Genomic DNA, 22,339 nt, shown 5'->3' on the forward strand with positions numbered 1-22,339 from the left:
CCGTTTCGGACAAATGGCCGTCCAGTCTCTTCTTAAAAACTTCCAGTGTTGGAGTATTCACAGCTTCTGGTGGCAGGGTTGTTCCACTGGTTAATTATTCTGAGTATCAGGAAGTTTCTCCTTAGTTCCAGGTTGCTTCTCTCTTTGATTAGTTTCCATCCGTTGCTTCTTGTCCTGCCTTTAAAGGAGATTGACACACACACACAGACACACACACAGACACACACACACACACACACACACACACACAAAAACAACAGAGAGAGAGAGAGATTCTCAGCAAACAGCCTTGGGTTAGTTAAATAACCTTTTTGTGGCACTCAGCTGCCAGACGCAGGGATAAAAGGCAATCGTACAATATTCTTTCCATTATAGCAATTTTCTCAGTTACCAAGCACTTAAGGCTTTTTTTTTAACAACCGCAGGCGAAATACACTCCGGGGGGGGGGGGGGGAAAGAACAAGATTGAACCTGCTGCCAGCCTTTTGCTTTTGTGGGGTGGGTGGGTTGTTTTTTTGGGTTTTTTTTTAAGCCCAGGGAAATAAAAAGTTTACAACCACGAGCAATTGCAAATCCGCGTTGACTCTATAGGAGCCCTCTGGGTCCGACCATATCAAGGAGGGTTTTCAAAGAGGAGCAATTTGCCGAGCAGGCAGGCAGGTTCCCAGTTGCAGGTAATTTGTGTTGCTCTGGGCACACACACACACACACACAGATGCACAGACATACACCCTTGAGTATGTATGTGTCCTCAGTACAGTGTCCCAGGCGCGCGTGCGCACACACACACACACACACACACACACACGGATGTACAGACATACACCCTTGCCTTGAGTATGTATGTGTCCTCAGTACAGTGTCCCAGGTGCGCGCACGCATGCAGACATACACCCTTGCCTTGAGTATGTATCTGTCCTCAGTACAGTGTCCCAGGTGCGTGCGCGCACACACGCACGCACAGACATACACCCTTGCCTTGAGTATGTATCTGTCCTCATTACAGTGTCCCAGGCGTGCGCGCGCACACACGCACGCAGGCACGCACAGACATACACCCTTGCCTTGAGTATGTATGTGTCCTCAGTACAGTGTCCCAGGCGCACACGCACACACAGACATACACCCTTGCCTTGAGTATGTATCTGTCCTCAGTACAGTGTCCCAGGTGTGCGCGCACGCACACACACACATGGATGTACAGACATACACCCTTGCCTTGAGTATGTATGTGTCCTCAGTACAGTGTCCCAGACGCACGCGCGCACACACACACGCAGACATACACCCTTGCCTTGAGTATGTATGTGTCCTCAGGCACGCGCGCGCGCACACACACACAGACAGACATACACCCTTCCCTTGAGTATGTATGTGTCCTCAGTACAGTGTCCCAGGTGCGCGCACGCACGCACGCACATACACCCTTGCCTTGAGTATGTATCTGTCCTCAGTACAGTGTCCCAGGCGCGCATGCGCACACACACACACGCACGCACAGACATACACCCTTGCCTTGAGTATGTATCTGTCCTCATTACAGTGTCCCAGGCGCACGCACGCATGCAGACATACACCCTTGCCTTGAGTATGTGTGTGTCCTCAGTACAGTGTCCCAGGTGCACACGCACACACACGCACGCACAGACATACACCCTTGCCTTGAGTATGTGTGTGTCCTCAGTACAGTGTCCCAGGTGCACACGCACACACACGCACGCACAGACATACACCCTTGCCTTGAGTATGTGTGTGTCCTCAGTACAGTGTCCCAGGTGCGCGCACGCACGCACGCACATACACCCTTGCCTTGAGTATGTATCTGTCCTCAGTACAGTGCCCCAGGCGCGCATGCGCACACACACACACGCACGCACAGACATACACCCTTGCCTTGAGTATGTATCTGTCCTCATTACAGTGTCCCAGGCGCGCGCGCGCACACACACACGCACAGACATACACCCTTGCCTTAAGTATGTATCTGTCCTCAGTACAGTGTCCCAGGCGCACGCACGCATGCAGACATACACCCTTGCCTTGAGTATGTGTGTGTCCTCAGTACAGTGTCCCAGGTGCACACACACGCACACACACGCACGCACAGACATACACCCTTGCCTTGAGTATGTGTGTGTCCTCAATACAGTGTCCCATCTAAGAGAGGCCGAAGCCAGATGGAAGTTATTTTTGAGGAAAAGTGGGGGGTGGGGATTCCAGACGGGAAATAGATAAAACCTCTGGATCTGGTTTGTGTGGAGGTTCGTAACCTAGAAGGGTCCCCTGACCTCCTGCAAGTTTCTTCTTCCTCTCCTCCATTTCCTCCTCCTCTTTCCTTCCTTTTTCTCCTTATGATTGTCCTCTCTTTTTCTCCTCCCCCTCCTCTCCTTTTTTGTTCTCATCCACATTCTCCTCTTCCTCTTTTTCTCCTCGCCTTCTCCTCCTCCTCCTCTTCTCCTTTTTTCTTCTTCCTCTTTTCCTTCTCTCCTTCCCTTGTTCTCTCCTTTCTCTTTTTGCTCCTCCTTTTTTTTTCTTCTCCTTTCTTTTGTCTCTTCCTCTTCTTTCCCCCTTTTCCTTCCTGCCTCCTCCTCCTCTTCTCCTTTTTCTCCTTTTTCCTTCTCTTTTTTCTTCTTCTCTTCCTCTCCTCCACTTGCTTCTCTTCCTCCTCTTTTTCTCCTTTTTCTTCTTTGCCTCCTTTCTACTTTCCCTCCCCTGTGAGTCTGTACACCTCCTCCTCTGTCAGAATCCATTTATATCACATTTCATAATTGTATAGGTAGAACAACGTGCTATTACTGGGGATTCTGCCATCTCTCCGAGGGGGGGGGGAGAGGATGGTTACTAAAGCGATTTTCAAACAACAGGGGATGTTTTAACGGGGGAAGGGAGGGGGACAGACAGATATGGTTTGTGTCTTCATTTACAACTGAAAAAGGGAAGCAATAACCATAAAACCAAGGAGAGTTCCCTTTCCCATGGAAGAACCTGACACCTAGCAACTGACGACAGCCTGACCAAATGGATGAGGGGAGGGGCTGGAATGGGAATGGTTTATATAGGATTGAAATGTAACTTTTCTCAGATTCCGTCTTGTATTCCCACAATCGATTCCTTCCTAGTAAACATTTTCCTTTTGGACTAAACTTGCATCCAAGAGTTCTTATTTCCTAAGATGTGGATTGAGGTGGGTCCTGACATCCTCCCATAGAATGGAATGGAATAGGAATAGAAATAGAAATAGAAATAAGAATAGAATAGAATAGAATAGAATAGAATAGAATAGAATAGAATAGAATAGAATAGAATAGAATTAGGAATAAGAATAAGAATAGAATAGAATAGAATAGAATAGAATTAGGAATAAGAATAAGAATAAGAATAAGAATAGAATAGAATAGAATAGAAATAAGAATAGAATAGAATAGAATAGAATAGAATAGAATAGAATAGAATAGAATAGAATAATGGAATGAAGTAGAACAATAGAATAGAATAGAATTAGGAATAAGAATAAGAATAAGAATAGAATAGAATAGAATAGAATAGAAATAAGAATAGAATAGAATAGAATAATGGAATGAAGTAGAACAATAGAATAGAATAGAATTAGGAATAAGAATAAGAATAAGAATAGAATAGAATAGAAATAAGAATAGAATAGAATAGAATAGAATAGAATAGAATATGGAAAGGACAGAATGGAATGGAATAGAATAGGAATATGAATTAAAAAAATAGAAATAGGAATAGAATAGAATATGGAATGGAATGGTAAAACAGAACAACAATAGAATAGAATAGAATAATGAAAGAATAGAATAGAATAGAATAATATACTGTGGAATAGAATTAGAATAGAATAGAATGTGGAAAGAACAGGACAGAATAGAATGGAATGGAATAGAATAGGAATAGAAAAAGAATAAGAATAGAAATAGGAATAGAATAGAAGATGGAATGGAATGGAAAAACAGAACAAGAATAGAATAATGAAAGAATAGAATAGAATAACAGTTGGAAGGGACCTTGGAGGTCTTCTAGTCCAACCCCTGCCCATCCAAATGGTGGTCTAAACCTTCCTCCCTAGCCAAGCCAACTCCAGTGTTGAAAAAACTGCTACTCACAACCCAGTCAGGGCCGGGATGGAGATTCACAGCCCATCCCTGCTTCAACGTGTCAAGACATCCCACAAGAGATTCGTTTGGCTCCGTAATGGAAGCTGAAGCCCCAAACATTGGAGGGCACCAGGCTGGGGAAAGCGATTCAAGCCTCGCCTCTAACCACTCTCCCTGCTTTCCCAGCTCACCTCAGATTTTAACTCTTGCACTTGTGTGTTTTTCAGGACGGTAATCTTTGGCTGCCCATCTCGAGCAATCGGGCAGAAACGGGGACGCAGATGCCTTCTGCTCAGCCACACCCACCCAAAAAAGGTAGGCTGTCCTACAAACATGCCCCAATCGATATCTACAGCTAGTCCTTGACTTACGACCGCAAGGGAGCCCCAAATTTCTGTTGCCAAGCTAAGCAAGGCAGTTTTTCAGTGAGTCTTGCCCCATTTTACGACCTTTCTTGCCACCGTCCTTAAGTGAATCGCTGCAGTTGTGACGTTAGTCCCACGGTTGTTAAGTTAGTTAACAACGGCATCTCGGGCTAACCAAACTATTCCACCTTTAATGATGGGGGGTGAGGTGTTACCCCCCGTTGATAAGGCTCGCAACTTAGGCGTCCTCCTGGACTCACGGCTCAATTTTGAAGATCATATACGAACCGTGACCAGGGGGGCTTTTGCCCAAGTTCGCCTGGTGCGCCAGTTGCGACCCTACCTGGACCGAGATGCCCTACGCACAGTCACTCATGCGCTCGTGACCTCCCGTTTAGACTATTGCAATGCTCTCTACATGGGGCTGCCCTTGAGGACCACTCGGAGACTACAACTGGTGCAGAATGCGGCCGCACGAGTTGTGATGGGGGTCTCCCGATACTCCCATGTAACACCTCTTCTCCGCGAGCTGCATTGGCTTCCGGTTGTCCTCCGGGTGAGATTCAAGGTGCTGGTGATGACCTATAAAGCCCTGAATGGCATGGGTCCGGGTTACTTACGGGAGCACCTGCTGCCGGCGTCATCTTCCCATCGTCCTGTGCGCTCCCACAGGGAGGGTCTGCTCAGGGTGCCGCCGATAAAAGATTGCTGGCGAGAAGGGCGGGATATAAATGTAATTAAAAAATAAAATAAAAAATAAAATAAATAAAAAAAACACCCAGGGAGAGGGCCTTTTCTATGGGTGCGCCTGCCCTCTGGAACCAGCTGTCCGTGGAGCTTAGGACTGCCCCTGACCTTCGTTCATTCCGCCGGGACCTGAAGACTTGGCTCTTTGAGCTCTCTGACCCAGGCTGAGAATTTTAACTGGGGTTTTATTTTCAGGGATAATTTAATCTTTTAATTCTCTTTTGACTTTGTATTTTATATTGATGTGATTTTAAAATGCCCTGTAAACCGCCCTGAGTCCTTCGGGAAAGGGCGGTATATAAATCTAATAAAATCTAAATCTAAAATCTAAGTGAATCTGGCTTGCCCCGTTGACTTTGCCCGTCAGAAGGTCGCCAAAGGGGATCACGTGACACCCCCCCCGGGGGACACTGCGACCGTCACAAATACAAGTCAGTTGCCAAGCGAGCGAATTTTGATCACGTGACCAGGGGGAGGCTGCAACGGTCGTAAAGTATGAAAAATGGTCCTAAGTCCTTTTTTTTCAGTACCGTTAGTAACTTCAAACATTCACTAAATGAACGGCTATAAGTTGAGAACTACCTGGATTATTACATTGCAGGATCTTTGTCGGCCTTTCAAAAGTTTTAATAACAACAACAATGATAATAATAAATTGGAAGAGTTCTTGGAGGTCATCTAGTCCAACCCCCTGCTCAGGCAGGAAACCCTATCCCATTTCAGACAAATGGCTGTCCAGTCTCTTCTTAAAAGCTTCCAGTGTTGGAGCATTCACAACTTCTAAAAGCAGGTTGTTCCACCGGTTAATTGTTCTAACTCAGACATGTCAAACACAAGGCCCGGGGGCCAGATCCGGCCCGCGAAGTGGTTTCATGCGGCCCGCGAAGCCATCCTGGAAACAGTGGTGGAGCAGTGGGCTAATGCCTCCTTAAGTAACACCAGCTGCCTGCCATTAGTGCAGGTTCGAGTCCCACCAGGCTCAAGGTTGACTCAGCCTTCCATCCTTCCCAGGTAGGTAAAATGAGGACCCAGATTGTTGGGGGCAATTAAGCTGACTTTGTAATAATGCTGCTTGGGGTGTGTGTGAAAGCCCTAATAAGCAGGCATATACATAGAATGAAGGCTACTGCTAAGCTTGTAAGCCGCCCTGAGTCTTCGGAGAAGGGCGGGATATAAATGGAATTTTAAAAATTTTTTAAAAAAAATAAAAAACGGCCCCCACTGCCTTGGCCCTGGCCCAGAGACCCTCCTTCTGCCAGAGACCCTCAGATCTGTCCCACTCCTGCCCAGGCCCCCATAGGCACCCTTGATGCCAACGATGTAGAGCTGGCCACGCCCACCCAGTAGGCCATGCGCACTCTAGCCACACCCACCCAGTAGGCCACACCCACCCTGGCCACACCCACCCGGCCCCCTGAGGGCAACCGCCATGCTGATGCGGCCCTCAATGAAATTGAGTTTGACACCCCTGATCTAACTGTCAGGAAATTTCTCCTTAGTTCTAGGTTGCTTCTCTCCTTGACTAGTTTCCATCCGTTGCTTCTTGTCCTGCCTTCTGGGGCTTTGGAGAATAGCTTGACTCCCTCTTCTTTGGGGCAGCCCCTGAGATACTGGAAGGCTGCTATCATGTCGCCCCTCGCCCTTCTTTCTCTTCATTAAACTAGACATACCCAATTAATTCCAGCAACCATTTCTTCTATATTTTAGCCTCCAGACCCCTGGTCATCTTTGCTGCTCTTCTCTGCACTCTTTCTAGAGTCTCAACATCTTTTTTACATCGCGGTGACCAAAACTGGATGCTGTATTCCAAGTGTGGCCTTAACAAGGCATTGTAAAGTGGTATTAGTACTTCACTTGATCTTGATTCTATCCCTCTGTCAATGCAGCCTAGAACTGCGTTGGCTTTTTAGGCAGCTGCAGCACACGGCTGGCTCCTATTTAAGGGATTGTCCACTAGGACTCCGAGATCCCTCTCACAATTACTACTATTGAGCAAGGTACCCCCTGTACTGTACCTGTACATTTGGTTTTTCCTGCCTAAATGTAGAACCTTACTTTTTTCACCACTGAATTTCATTTTGCCCTCCTGTATCTTAAGCCTGTCGTCTGTCGTTTGTACAGTTGCAGCCTGAATCCGTCAGCAAATATCACTGCATTAAAAATGGGAATTGTATTTAGTTTGTGTTCTGCCCATTACATTTTAATTATATCTGACACAACGATGGTGAATAAGTAATTTACCAGAAGCAATTCCAATCTTTTTACGTACACATAACTATTGCAGTTTAATTGTAAATTGTTTTGTTACGGTATTGATTTGTCTCGGGGGATTCTGTTTTTACTTCATACCACAGAAAATTGATTTTAATATTAAAATTTAATATTTTAGCATTAGAAACTATGGCATGCAGGTCGTCCTTGATCTGTGACCGCAGTTGTGTGCGAAATTTCCATTGCTAAGCAAGACAGTTAAGTGATCTTTGCTCCCGTTTATGATCTTTCTTGCCACCCGTTGTTAAGTGAATCACGGCAGTTGTTAAGCTAGTAAGACGGTCGTTAAGTGAATCTGGCTTCCCCCCATTGATTTCGCTTGTCAGGTCGCAAAAGGGAATCACAGGATCGCTGGGACCGTGCAACCGTTGTAAATATCAGTCTGAATTTTAATCACGTGACCACGGGGGTGTTGCAACGGTTGTAAGTGTGAAAAACGGATGTAAGTCCCTTTTTTCAATGCCATTGTTACTTTGAGCGGTCACTAAATGGATCGTTGTAAAGCGAGGACTGCCTGTACTATTAAATTTGCTGGATTTTCCCAAAGTTTTCTACCATTGAATCCACCAGCAGATAACAGATGCAAGGGGAGTGGGAATTGCGTTTAATTTCTATTTTACCGTTTACAATTTAATTGTGTCTGACATACGATGGTGAATAAAATAATAAAGCAGAAGCAGTTCCAATTTTTTATGTACAGCTAAGGATCGCCATTTAATTTTAATCATTTTGTTATTATAGAGTTTCTGTCTTTGGGGGCTTCTATTTTTAACTTTTTGCCGCAGACTCTCGGCTTTCATATTAAAAGCCCTGGTGTGCAATAGCGCTACGTGTTTTAATCACACCCTGGTATGCTGTTACACTAACTAGTAGGTTTTATGTATAGATAGTCTTCAGATTAGAACCCCACTAGAGCCCAAAATTTCTGTTGCTAACAACAAAAACAACAACAAAAACAATAATAATGTTGTAAGGGACCTTGGAGGTCTTCTAGTCCAACCCCCTGCTCAGGCATGAAACCCTACCATTTCAGACAAATGGCTGTCCAGTCTCTTCTTAAAAACTTCCAGTGTTGGAGCATTCACCGCTTCTGGAGGCAAGGAGTTCCACTGGTTAATTGTTCTCACTGTGAGGAAATTTCTCCTTGGTTCCAGGTTGCTTCTCTCCTTGATTAGTTTCCATCCGTTGCTTCTTCTCCTGCCTTCAGGCGCTTTGGAGAACAGCTTGACTCCCTCTTCTTTGGGGCAGCCCCTGAGATACTGGAAGACTGCTCTCATGTCCCCCCTCACCCTTCTCTTCATTAAACTAGACATCCCCAATTCCAGCAGCCGTTCCTTATATGTTTTAGCCTCCAGTCCCCCGATCATCTTTGTTGCTCTTCTCTGTACTCTTTCCAGAGTCTCGACATCTTTTTTACATCGTGGTGACCAAAACTGGATGCCGTATTCCGAGTGTGGCCTTACCAAGGCCTTGTAAAGTGGTAGTAACACTTCACGTGATATGTGAGGTTTGCCCCGTTTTATCACCTTTCCTGCCACAGTTGTTAAGCAAACAGCTGCAGTTGTTAACTTAGTAACACAGTTGTTAAGTGAATCTGGGTCTCCCATTGATTTTGCTTGTTAGAAGGGGAATCACGTGACCCTGGGACTCTGCGACCGTCATAAGTATGAGCCAGTTGCCAAGCATCCAAAGTTTGATTGCAATAATAATAATAATAATAATAATAATAATAATAATAATAATAATAATAATAATAATAATAATAATAATAGAAGGAGTGGTGGTGGTGGAAGGAACCTTTGAACTTTGAACTTCCCAAGTTGGGTTTAGTGATATGCAGCCCTACAGCTGTTGACACGGCTGTTGTGGGGATTTCTTCCCCTCACAGACAGTTTGGTCTAGTGGTTAAAGCACCAAGCTACAGACTGTGAGTTCTAGTTCCTCCTTAGGCCTGAAAGCTGGCTTGGTAACTTTGGGCCAATCACCAGAAGATGGTGAGTTCCAGTCCTGCTTTAGGTAGGATAGCTGTGTCAAGGTAAAAATCACCTTTGTAGAGGGCGACGGACCGTGCTTCAGAGAATGCATGATATGCTTGCAGGAAGGCAAGAAAAACACGACGCATAATCTTACTAAATACCTTTTACTTACAAAAATATAAAAACTAAATATATATTATACAGAGCTAGCTGGGCTACATCCTAACGTAACAGTCAGTAACAGCAAAGTGAAGAAAACAATACAGATAACAACTCAGAACTTTCTCTAGACATGCGCAATAAACGGACTGAAACCATAACATAGCTAGTCATATGGGATTCACTATGGTTACCAGATAAGTTATCACAACAGGTGCAGAGAGCAGGGGAAAATGTACAGTTAGAAATGAACTTTCTGACGAACAATGAAAAAAACGTGCAGTGACATTCCCCTTCTTTCGTCAGCAAAGTGAAGACTCAAGTAAGGCACATCTTCTCACGCAGATACTCATGCTGGGCTGTAGGAAGTGGTTTGTTCAGCATGTCAGCAATTTGATCACGTGTAGGCACATACTGTAATGACACAAAACCTTGTTTAACCAGTTGCCTTATGTTTTGATATCGGATGTCAATGTGTCTGGACCTTGAACCTGTAAAACGTGTTTCGGAAATATAAACCACAGATTCATTATCTTCCATCACTGTGATCGGTCGAATCGGATGTGTCCAGATATCTGTGACTAAAGCATCAAACCAGGTTAAAGAATTGCATGCATCAGACACACAAGCATACTCAGCTTCTGTAGAGGAACAAGAAACAAAATTCTGTTTACGCACATGCCAGTAAACAGGACAACCATTTAAGAACATCATGTAACCTGATGTACTTTTCCGTGACTTCTTATCACTCGCCCAATCTGAATCTGCAAAACAACATAACTCTGCATAGTCAGTATGTGTGGGTTCCAACAACAACTTCATGTCTTTGGTGTGTTTTAGATACCTTAATAACTTTTTAACACATGTCCAATGAAACTGTTTTGCCTTGCCTACGTGTCGTGATAAAAGATTAACACTAAGTGCAATGTCGGGTCTAGTCCAACTACTAATATACAGCAGCGACCCAATGACTGAGCGATATAGTGTTTGATCTTCGAACTCAGGACTTGGTTCATGTGCCAAAATGTGAAAGTCAGTTTGCATGGGTATACTCACAGGCTTAGCGTCCTCCATGTTACAGTGATGTAACAGTTGTTCAATCTTCTCTTCTTGTGTGAGACTAAACCCCTTCTGAGTTTTGGCAATTTGAACACCTAAATAAGTGTTAATACACCCTAAACACTTCAACGTGAAAAACTTTTGTAAAGCTTTAGCAAAAACCTCACTCATCTGCTTATTTGGACCAATATAAACAATATCATCGACATAAACAAGAGTTATCTCATACCTATTACCGGATCTTTTAGTAAACACGCATTCATCTGTTTCGGACTTAATAAAGCCCATTGAATTTAGTTTGTCAGAAAGACATAAGTACCACATTAAACCAGACTGTTTCAGACCATAAAGACTTTTGTGTAGAAACCAGGTATCCCCTTCTTGCTGTCGGAAACCTGGAGGACCTTTGACGTAAATTTCTTCATCAAGATCAGCGTGTAGATAAGCCGTTTCAACGTCGAACTGGAAAACCTCTAGGCCAAGGATAGTTGCAGTGGCTAAAGCAATTTTCACACTTTCAGTTCGCACCGTGGGTGAGTATGTATTTGTATAGTCCTCAGGATAACGTTGAGCGAAACCCTGGGCTACGAGTCTGGCCTTGTACAACGACTCACCATTCGGCTTCTTTTTGATCCTGTAGACCCATCGAGTACCAATAACTTTCTTGTTTGCTGGAGGGCTTGCAGGCGTAAACACTTGAAGTTTCTTTAGACTGTCCATTTCAGCCTGCATTGCCTCAAACCATTTATCTTGTTCTGATTCAGGAAGATGTTTGATCTGTGTGAACTTCTCAGGTGGAAGTGTAACATTACAAATCAAAGGTACAGGTGTTTTTGTTACTTGCCTCGAATACCGTTTTGGAGGGATTCCCTTTGTGGACCTCTTGGAACGTCTCGGGCCAACCGTCCATTCTTCTTCCGTGTCGTCCTCGTCTTCATCGTCGCCAGCAGCAACATCGGCGGCTTGCGAAGACGGAACAGTAGGTTGAGAAGAACTCGTGGAAGGAACATTATCCTGTGAATCTTGATCATCAGGTTGCGTGGCATCAGCAACATCATCTCTAGGAAAATAAACTCCAGGATCGTTAGAATGAATCCTGGACCAGTCAGCATCTTCCTCAAAAGTAGCAGATTGAGAAACCACAATAACATGATGAGAGTCAATGTATTTGCTCCATTTTGAATTATCATCAATGCCCATAAATCTCATCCTTTTTGCTGCAGGACCCCCTTTCTTTCTTTGGGCTAAAGGAATATTGACCATAGCATAGGAACCAAAAATATGGAGATGTGAGAGATCAGGCTTGTGTCCATACAACATGAAATAAGGGGTCTGATTTATCACACTACTCCAAGTGCGGTTGATGATATGGTTAGCATATTTGATAGCTTCACCCCAGTATGGAAGACTGAGGTTAGCATCTTCAAGGAGGCAACGCATCATGGTTTGCAAAACCCCATTTCTGCGTTCTGCCACCCCATTTTCAGCTGGAGTATAAGGAGCAGATGTCTGATGTACTATCCCATTCTCACGCATCCAGTCCTGGAAACGCTGAGACATGAATTCAGCACCACGATCACTCTGGATTCTGGCAATGTTGACCTCGAATTGGGTATAGACAAGACTAGCAAAGTCTTTAAAGATCTGAAAGGTCTCAGATTTTTCTTTCATAGGATATACATATCCATATCTAGAATAATTGTCAACGATTGTCAAGAAATATCTTTTACCACCAAGTGTTGGTGCAAAAGGACCAACTATGTCAGTGTGTACCAAATCAAAAATGCGTGTTGACAGGCGTGTAGCGCGTTTTGGAATTGCTGCTGCCTTGGATTTGGCTTTCTTGCAGACAGCACAGTCCAAAAACACCTTACACCCCTTTAGATCCAAACCTCTTGCGAACTCTGGCATCTTCTTCAGAACACGGAAACTGGCATGACCCAATCTTCTGTGCCACTTATGGATACACCTGGAATGCAAAGGTTTACCTGTTAGTGAATTCTCAACATTAGCATTTTTGTTAGGAACCCCAGGCTTGCTGTGAGCAACCTGTGTCTTTTTTGTATTTTTATCATTATTAGGAACCTTTGGAGTAGCAACAGGATCTCTCTCTGGGACGTCTCTCTCTGGGCCTGTGCTTTTTGGAACGTGTATACTTGCCTGCTCTTGCTGCTTAGACTTTGGTTTTAAATAATAAACACCACCAATCAACACGGTTTCAGCAACAATATCTCCGTCTTTGACTATATAACTTGCTTTTTCAAGATGGTGGACCTGAAAATGAGAAAACCTAGACAAATGACTCTGACTAAGCAAATTACTACTGGCAGACGGAACATAGTAAACATTTGGAATGAGAGCATCAAGCTCTTCAATGTAGACAGTTCCTTTTCCCATGACCTGAACAGGATGATTGGAAAAAGAGTAAAGTTCACGAAGTTCAGGTTCAGGCTCGTGCATCTCTGTGTAAAGCTCTTTTCTGTAGGTAACATGTAATGCTGCTCCACTGTCCAAAGTCCAAAGAAGTCGTCTGTCGTACTCTGGTTGAGGCTGTGGATCGTTGGTCACAACCAATGTGACAAGTGGAGCTTGTGAATCACGCCTGGAACCACGACCACGACTTTGTCGTCCGCCTCTACCTCTGCCTCCTCTGGAATCTGTTCCTCTGGGCTGGTATGTGACGGGCGCTGGAACTCGTTGGGGACAATCCCGGGTGGCATGTCCCACACGATTACAGATGTAGCATCTTGGCATTCTTGGAACGTAAGTCCTTCCACGGAAGGCACGCCTCGCTGAAGCTCTTGATGCAGGTGGTTCCCTTAAATGTGGCGCAGCTTGCATAAGTGCCTCTTCTTCGGCTAAAATTCTGCATACATGATCCACTGTGCGTTGAGCAATAGGCACTTGATTGATCTTGGAAATAGCATCTTTCCACTCATGATTCAAAGAATTGATGATAATGCTGATCATTTGAAAATCATCAATAGGATAGCCTTTTTCACCCAGTTCTTTTCTAATACCTTTCATTTTAGTCAAATGTGCTCCAATATGTTCACCAGGTTTTAATCTGGAACCATGGAACTCAGACAAAAGCAAACATGTAGACTCAATTGATGTAGGCCGATAACATGCCTCTAACTGAGTCCAAATTTGTTGGGCAGTTGCATCTTGTGAAAACGTGAGCTGCAATTCAATGTCCATTGACATCAATAATGTTGTGCATGCTCTATTATCCAAGTCCCATATGTCAGGAGTCCATGGCTGGGCAGGAGGATTAAACACCATCATGTGAGTACCTTCTCTGCGTAGCAAAAGTCCAACCTCACTGACCCATGCCCTGTAATTCTGTCCTGACTTCTTTAATTTTGAATCACCAGCCAGTGGTACAATGGAAGGTGTTTGATGAGGAATATACAATTGAGGTACTGGCTGTGCAGGTTGTGCAATCCGACCATAACCTGCAGGGGGCACCAGTGGCATCTGTGCCTGGACATGCGGCAGTTGCATTGAAGCTGCCGGTAGTCTTGGTGCTGGCTGTGCCTGTCTTTGAGCTGCTATTCCACCCTGGCCAGCAGGAGGCGCTGGCGCTGGGGCTGGTGCAGTAGCATAACCTGCAGATGACACTGGCCTTCGCATATAAGAACCCGGTGGCAATTGCATGTGGGTTAAATATGGCTGTGTTCTGCCAGGTAGAGGGGCTTGCATAGAAGCAATATTAACAGGAGAAGCAATAGTAACAGGAATCCTAGCACCATCAGGGACTGGAGCCTCAGATAACGGCAGAAATCTTGTATCTCTGAGCAAAGACTCCTCCATAGACAATTGCGAGAGTGAGAGCTCCAATTCATGTCTTAATGCAGCTTCACCAGTAGATGGTGCTATAACATTTGCTTCAGGCATCACTGTGGCTCTGTATGGCCTTTGGGACAGCCCATAATCATGTGACATAGGAGCCTCCGGTTCCCAATCGTCTTGCATGACACTCAATGATGGGCGTGACTTAGGCTTTGGGGAAGAAGGAGGCAATATGGCTTCTCCTTGTGGGTGTGGCAATATGGCCGGTTCATGCTCATAATTCCTCTCATATTGCTGAACCATTGACACATATTTCTTTGCCTGCTGCAAACGCCTTTCAAAAACCCCAATTTGTTCACAGTAGCCTTGCATAGCCCTATCTTGCATAGTTTGCTTGGGGCTTGAAGGAGCAGAAGAAATTTTCTTTGGCTGAACTTTAGGTTTCGCTCCAAGCCTTTGAAACTCATCTTGAGCCCCTGGAGTGTGAACATTTCCAAAAGCAGCTGCCAGGGAGCTTGGAAAAGTAGAAAAAGGAGTGACTGACCTTGCATCGTAGACAGGAGCAGGTGCGTCTTCTCCAAGGCGTGTGGCCGAAGCTATCGGAGTCCTTAAGGTCGAAGGGAGATGCCCAACAGACAAGCTCCTGGCCTCCCGTTTCAGCCGTGGCTTCCTTCCTGACATGTTTCAGCAGTTAATCACCGCTGCCTCACTAGCACTAACTAACTGATAACAGCCGCAGAAACATGCATCTCCAAAAACATAAATCAAACCATCCTCTGCTACCAAAATGTCAAGGTAAAAATCACCTTTGTAGAGGGCGACGGACCGTGCTTCAGAGAATGCATGATATGCTTGCAGGAAGGCAAGAAAAACACGACGCATAATCTTACTAAATACCTTTTACTTACAAAAATATAAAAACTAAATATATATTATACAGAGCTAGCTGGGCTACATCCTAACGTAACAGTCAGTAACAGCAAAGTGAAGAAAACAATACAGATAACAACTCAGAACTTTCTCTAGACATGCGCAATAAACGGACTGAAACCATAACATAGCTAGTCATATGGGATTCACTATGGTTACCAGATAAGTTATCACAACAGGTGCAGAGAGCAGGGGAAAATGTACAGTTAGAAATGAACTTTCTGACGAACAATGAAAAAAACGTGCAGTGACAAGCTGGCTGGGTGACTTTGGGCCAATCAACCAGGAGATGGTGAGTTCTAGTGATGCCTTAGCAGTGAAAGCCAGCTGGGTGACTTTGAGCCAATCACTAGTTCTAGTCCCGCCTTAGGTGTGAAATCTGGCTGGGTGATTTGGGGCCAATCACCAGGAGACGGTGAGTTCTAATCCCGCCTTAGGCATGAAAACCGGCTGGCTGACTTTGGGCCAATCACCAGGAGATGGTGAGTTCTAATCCCACCTTAGGCATGAAAACCGGCTAGGTGACTGTCCCAATGACCAGGAAACAGTGAGTTATAGTGCTTCCTTTGGTATGAAAGCCACTCCTTGTCTATCAGGTCAGCCCACCTCACAGGGTTGTTGTTGCGGGGAGACGAGGAGGAGGAAGATCTGCGGGAAACGTTTGCCGCTTTTGAATTACTTGTAAAAATCATGAAGGCAGGTTACAAAGAAATTGAATGAAGAGACCAAGGAATGAAAATTCCTTTGAAAAACTGCCCGGATATGCTTCCAAACTGACCCGTTGCTCTGTTTCCCTCAGCAGATCTTGATCCACTGGATTCAAAGAAACCAGGGAAGCCGGAAGAAAAGGAAAGGACCAACGGGAGCCAAACTCAGGACAGCCTGTGGTTCAGCGACATCATGTGTACGGGAGAAGACACAGAAAGGTATGGCCAGCCTCTCGGAATGGCAGGAAAGAAAGGTGGTTAATTTTTTTCGTTACGCGTTCAGTGGGTAGATGTCAAAAAAAAACCACAAATAACCACCCAACCCCCAAGGTCACTTATTTATTATTTATTAAAATTATTATAAACGATGGTCCTTGACTTACAACTGTTCCTTTGACGTCCGTTCAAAGTTCCAACGGTGCTGAAGCAAGGGTATGGCTGCCAGAGCGGAGGGTTGGACTAGATGACCTCCGAGGTCCCTTCCATATCAATGTTGTTCTGTTCTACTAACGCCAGAGGTTTTTAAGAAGAGATTGGATCACGGTTTCTCTGAAATGCTAGCAGGGTCTGCTGCTTGAGCGGGGGGGGGGGCGGGACTAGATGACCTCCGAGGTCCCTTCCGTAACTCTTGTTCCTAACGCCGGAGGTTTTTTAACAAGAGATTGGACCACCGTTTGTCTGAAATGCTAGCGGGCTCCGCTGCTTGAGCAGGGGGTGAGACTAGATGACCTCGGAGGTGCCTTCCGTAACTCTTGTTCCTAACGCCGGAGGTTTTTTAAGAAGAGATTGGACCACCGTTCGTCTGAAGTGCTAGAGGGTCCGCTGCTTAAGCAGGGGGTGAGACTAGATGACCTCTGAGGTCCCTTCCGCAACTCTGTTGTTCTCTTATTAACACTGGAGGGTTCGCTGCAAGGCACAGTCTGTGCCTGCTGCCCGTTTAGATTAAAACAGGCAGGTTAGCAAATCACACTGGATGGGTTTATCCAGGCAGTCAGCTGGAGGGGTGTGCAAATGACAACGACACAACAACCAGTTCTCTGTCTGTGTCTCTCTGCCAGGCAGTGGAAACGTGGTTGTCCTTGCTAATGGTCTTTTCATTCCTTCTTTTTTTGCCCCCTGGCAGAGCTAACTCAAGCCTGGACAAAGAGTTGGAGGAGATTCTCTGTCCGACTGCCGATAGCCATGACATAAATAAGAACGTGCCAGATGCCATCCAGAGGTAAAGGGAGTGATGGGTCATGCCCATAGCGTTGGTCTCTCCTCCAATGCTTTTGTGGGTGGAAACACCTAGAGGACTTTAAGACGGGTGGGCTTCCACTCCCAGAATTCCCCAGCTGGTATGCTTTAAGAGGGGTGGACATCCACTCCCAGAATTCCCCAGCTAGCCTGCTTTAAGAGGGGTGGACTTCCACTCCCAGAATTCCCCAGCCAGCCTGCTTTAAGAGGGGTGGACTTTAACTCCCAGAATTCCCTAGTCAGCATGCTTTAAGTTAGGTGGAGTTCCACTCCCAGAATTCCCCAGCCATTCAAGTTTCAAGATGGGTGGACCTCAATTCCCAGAATTCCCCATCCAGCCTGCTTTAAGAGGGGTGGACTTCCAGAATTCCTCAGCCAGCAGTCTTTAAGATGGGTGGACTTCCACTCCCAGAATTCCCCAGCCAGCCTGCTTTAAGATGGGTGGACTTCCTTTCCCAGAATTCCCTAGCCAGCCTGCTTTAAGATGGGTGGACTTCCACTCCCAGAATTCCCCAGCCAGCATGCTTGAAGAGGGGTGGACTTCCACTCTTTCTTGGATAGAGGAAGGAAGCAAGGAAACTAATCAAGGAGACTTAGCAACCTGCAATTAAGGAGAAATGTTCTGAGCCATTTGTCTAAAACGATGTAAGGTTTCCTCTCTGAGCAGGGGGATGGACTAGAAGACCTCCAAGGTCCCTTCCAACCCTACTACAGGTAGTCCTCGACTTACAGCAGTTTATTTAGTGACCGTCAAAGTTACAGCAGCACTGAAAAAAAGTGACTTACGACGTTCTTCACACTTAACGACCGTTGCAGCATCCGCATGGTTACATGATCAAAACTCGGGGGCTCGGCAACTGGCATGTACTTAAGTTGTGTGATCCCCTTTTGCGACCTTCTCTGACAAGCAAAGTCAACGAGGGAAGCCAGATTCACTCGACAACCGTGTTACTAGCTTAACAACTGCAACAATTCGCTTCATAACTGTGGCAAGGAAGGTCGTAAAACGGAGCAAAACTCACTTAACAACCCTTGCCGAGCAGCATACATTTTGGGCTCCGTTGTGGTCGTAAGTTGGGGACTTACCTGTACATTCTGTGTTCTGATTCTTCCTTGGAGCCAAGGAAAAGCAATTTGTTCAAGTGACTAGTCCAACTCTTTGATAAATTGTGTGTCCTGTTTCCGACAGGTGAAACTCTTCAAAAGAACTTCGAGGCATTGTTTACCTTAAAAGAACCTTTATTTTGAGTAGCATAGCATCGGCACTAACATAGTCGAAGCCAAAATCTGGATTCCCCTCCCCTGGGCACATAAGTATCAAAGCACAATTCCCTCCTCCAATTCACAGTCATAAATCCCATTCTCCAATTAGTTTGAAATGCAGGCTTTCTCCAGCCTGCCAATTCTTAGCATCTCTTATTTCCATGACCTTGGTTCTCACGCTAGGTACAGCATTGTTCTGTCTAGCTCACAGGTCTGCAACCTGCGGCTCCGGAGCCGCATGTGGCTCTTTCAGCCGTCTCCTGCGGCTCCCAGTCCTCTGCCATGTGCAGTCCCCCCAAAAAAGGGACTAAAAAAGTTCAACCAATCAATTCAAATATGCAGGGTAGGTGCATATCCTGCCTTGTCTCCACTATTCAGTCAAACCCTGTTCTGCACATGCGTGCATGTACGTGCACACGCACACATTTTTTGCGGCTCCCAGTTTTTCCTTTTGTGAGGGAACCGGTTCCGAGTGGCTCTTTCACTGTTTCAGGTTGCTGACCCCTGGTCTAGCTGAACTCTCATGCACATTCCTTCCCCCAACATCATCTACTGTAAAAGTAAAACATAAGGAGAAAATGTTTGCACCTCCATCTGTTGTCCAAGCAAAAACATCCGATGTTAGCAGCGTTGATACCATGCCTGCCGGAGGCTCCTTGTCAGATATTTTGCAATTGACACAGACTTCTCTGTCCTTCAAGGGGGGAGCCGAACTGTGCCCATCACGGGAACATTGAGATGAAAGGGGGAGCCGAAGAAAGTTTCAGCGAATCCGAAGGATCCATTGAAAACATCGAAGGATTTTCTTGAGACCCAAAAGATAAACTTTTGACACTCGGCTGGCTAAATGCTTGGCTCCTGTTTTTCTTTCTCTTTCTCTTTCTCTATCTCTCTTTTTTTTCTTTTCCCCTGTGGCATCTGAAACTGGCAAAGGGGAGGGGAGCATGATAGGGCTCGCAACTTGGGTGTCCTCCTGGATTCGCGGCTCAGCTTTTGCCCTGGTGCGCCAGTTGCGGACCTATCTGGACCGAGATGCCTTGCGCACAGTCACTCATGCGCTCGTGACCTCCCGGTTAGACTACTGCAACGCTCTCTACATGGGGCTGCCCTTGAGGACCACTCGGAGGCTTCAACTGGTGCAGAATGCAGCCGCGCGAGTTGTGATGGGGGCTTCCCGATACTCCCATATAACACCTCTACTCCGCGAGCTGCATTGGCTTCCGGTTGCCCTCCGGGTGAGATTCAAGGTGCTGGTAATGACCTATAAAGCCCTACATGGCCTGGGTCCGGGATATCTGAGGGAACACCTGCTGCCGGCATCAGCCTCCCATCGTCCAGTACGCTCCCACAGGGAGGGCCTTCTCAGGGTGCTGCCGGCAAAGGATTGCCGGTGGGCAACACCCAGGGCGAGGGCCTTCTCTGTGGGTGCGCCTGCCCTCTGGAACCAGTTACCCGTAGAGCTTAGGACTGCCCCTGATTTTCGTTCGTTCCGCCGGGACCTGAAGACCTGGCTCTTTAAGCTTTCCGGCCAGGACTGAGGATTTTTTAATTTTTTAACTTATTGTAATTGGGTTTTTAATCAGAGTTATAGGGGTTTTAGGGACGTGATGGCTCAGTGGGTTAAGATGCTGCGCTTGTCGATTAGAAGGTTCAGCAGTTTGGCGGTTCAAATCCCGAGTGCCGCGTAACAGAGTGAGCGCCTGTTACTCGTCCCAGCTTCTGCCAACCTAGCAGTTTGAAAGCACGTAAAAAGGCAAGTAGAAAAATAGGGACCGCTACGGTGGGAAGGTAACAACGTTCCGTGCGCCTTTGGCGTCTAGTCATGCCGGCCACATGACCACGGAGATGTCCTTGGACGAGCGCTGGCTCTTCAGCTTTGAAACGGAGATGAGCACCGGCCCCTAGAGTCGGAAACGACTAGCACGCGTGTGCGGGGGAACCTTTACCTTTACCTTTATAGGGGTTTTAGATTTTAATTAAGGAAAATTTAATCTATTTTAATTGCTATTTTTGTATTGTAATGTTGTTTTAATTGCCTTGTGAACCGTCCTGGGTCCTACGGGAGAAGGGTGGTATATAAGCTTAATAAATATAAATATAATATAAATATGATATATCATAAAGGCACTAGGTGTCTAGAAGGGCCGAATTTGCAGTAAATCAGTGTTTTTCAGACATGGCAATTTTAACGTGGGGGGACTTCCAGAATCCCCCAGCCAGCAAGCTTCAAGATAGGTGAACTTAAACTCCCAGAATTCCCCAGCCAGCATGCTTTAAGAGGGGTGGACTTCCATTCCCAGAATTCCCCAGCCAGCCATGCTTTAAGAAGGGTGGCCTTCAACTCCCAGAATCCCCCAGCCAGCAAGCTTCAAGATAGGTGCTTGACATACATTTATGACAGTTGGGTTTTTCTGGGTCATGTGATCTTCATAAACATCTTCCCAGCTTCCAAGCAAAACCAATGGGGCAAATTTGATTTGCTTAATGATTGCGTGACTCATTTAACAACTCTGGCAGTCATCACAAAATTGGGTGCGACTCACTTAATGACCACATTGTTTAGCAAACAGACGTTCCAATCCTAATGGTAGTCATAAGTCAAGGACTTCCTGTAATTTTGTATCTGAGTTGAAGATTTAACCATGGAATTAAATTTGTTCCCTAGTTTGCTCTTAAAGACGGGAAGTCCTCAACTTACAACCCCAATTGGAACCGGAATTTCCATTGCTAAGCAAGGCAGTTGTTCCGCGAGACATATCCAATTTTTCAACCTTTTTTGTCATGGTTACTCATTGCGGTTGTTAAGTGAATCAGGCCGTTATTAAGCGAATCCAGCTTTCCCCATGCTTGTCCGAAGCCCTCTGGGAAAGTTGCAGATGGCGATCACATGACACTACAACTGTCATAATAAATACCTGGCAGTTGCCAAGTGCCCCAATTTCAAACACATGCCCCTTGGGATTATGCGGCGATGGTCGTAAGTGTGAGGACTGGACATAGGTAACTTTTTCAACGCCGTGTTCACTGAATGGTCCCTAAATGAGTGGTTGTAAGTCGAGGACAACCTGTGCTGCAGGCAGAAATCAAAAAGAACAAAAAGAAACTAAAGATTTCCTTAAAAAAATCCCTCTGGGAAATAAATTAAAATGGAAACCATATGGTAGAAAGAGAAGCGAATGAAACACTGTTAAGTTTTCTCCAGGAATGTGTGAAAAAGACATATTGATGCCAGCTTGAGCAGATTTCGAGCAACCTACAGTATGTTTCAGGAGGGCAAGCCAATGGGGCACTCCTCAGCCAAGCACTGGAACTAGATGTCAAGGGTGAAATTTTGGCAGCTACGTGCCTCTGCGTTTCAACTTGCCTTTTAGAGCATGGGTGTCAAACTTGATCGTGTCGTGTGACATATCGCAACAGGGTTTTTTGCCTTTGTGGAGCCAGGGTGGGTGCGGTCTGCGTGTGACACATTGGTCTGCAGGCCGCCAGTTTTGATACCCCTGCTTTAGAGTAAGGGGGGGAGAGAAGGTGTTACTTTCAAGTGGGTTAGATGGAGAAACGAAACTTCTACGATTCCAGCGAAGACCAGGAGAGCCTGAAACCTTTTCAAGGACACCCTAACAGGTGCGTATTTGAAGCAGACGGTTCCCAGAACAAAGTGAACTTGTTTATGCGGACTAGGTAATGTGATTCCGTGCCAGCCTGTGATCCCGGCAGCT

The 22,339-nt window shown here is 45.7% G+C and overlaps 1 protein-coding gene across 1 annotated transcript in view; it reads left to right on the forward strand.

The window, feature by feature from the left end:
- Positions 1–19,625, forward strand: part of TEX14 (testis expressed 14, intercellular bridge forming factor) — a gene marked incomplete at its 5' end in the record, with an annotated part of 102,937 nt that extends 83,312 nt beyond the window's left edge. The window contains 4 exons of the mRNA XM_081346669.1: positions 4,343–4,430; positions 16,217–16,343; positions 17,248–17,343; positions 19,325–19,625. Of these exons, the coding sequence (XP_081202795.1) occupies positions 4,343–4,430; positions 16,217–16,343; positions 17,248–17,343; positions 19,325–19,433 (420 nt within the window). The 3' untranslated portion in view covers positions 19,434–19,625. The remainder of the gene's footprint in view (positions 1–4,342; positions 4,431–16,216; positions 16,344–17,247; positions 17,344–19,324) is intronic.
- Positions 19,626–22,339: the final 2,714 nt, after the last annotated feature.

Source organism: Vipera berus (genome assembly GCF_964194415.1).
Source record: "Vipera berus genome assembly, chromosome: 1".
NCBI lineage: Eukaryota > Metazoa > Chordata > Lepidosauria > Squamata > Viperidae > Vipera > Vipera berus.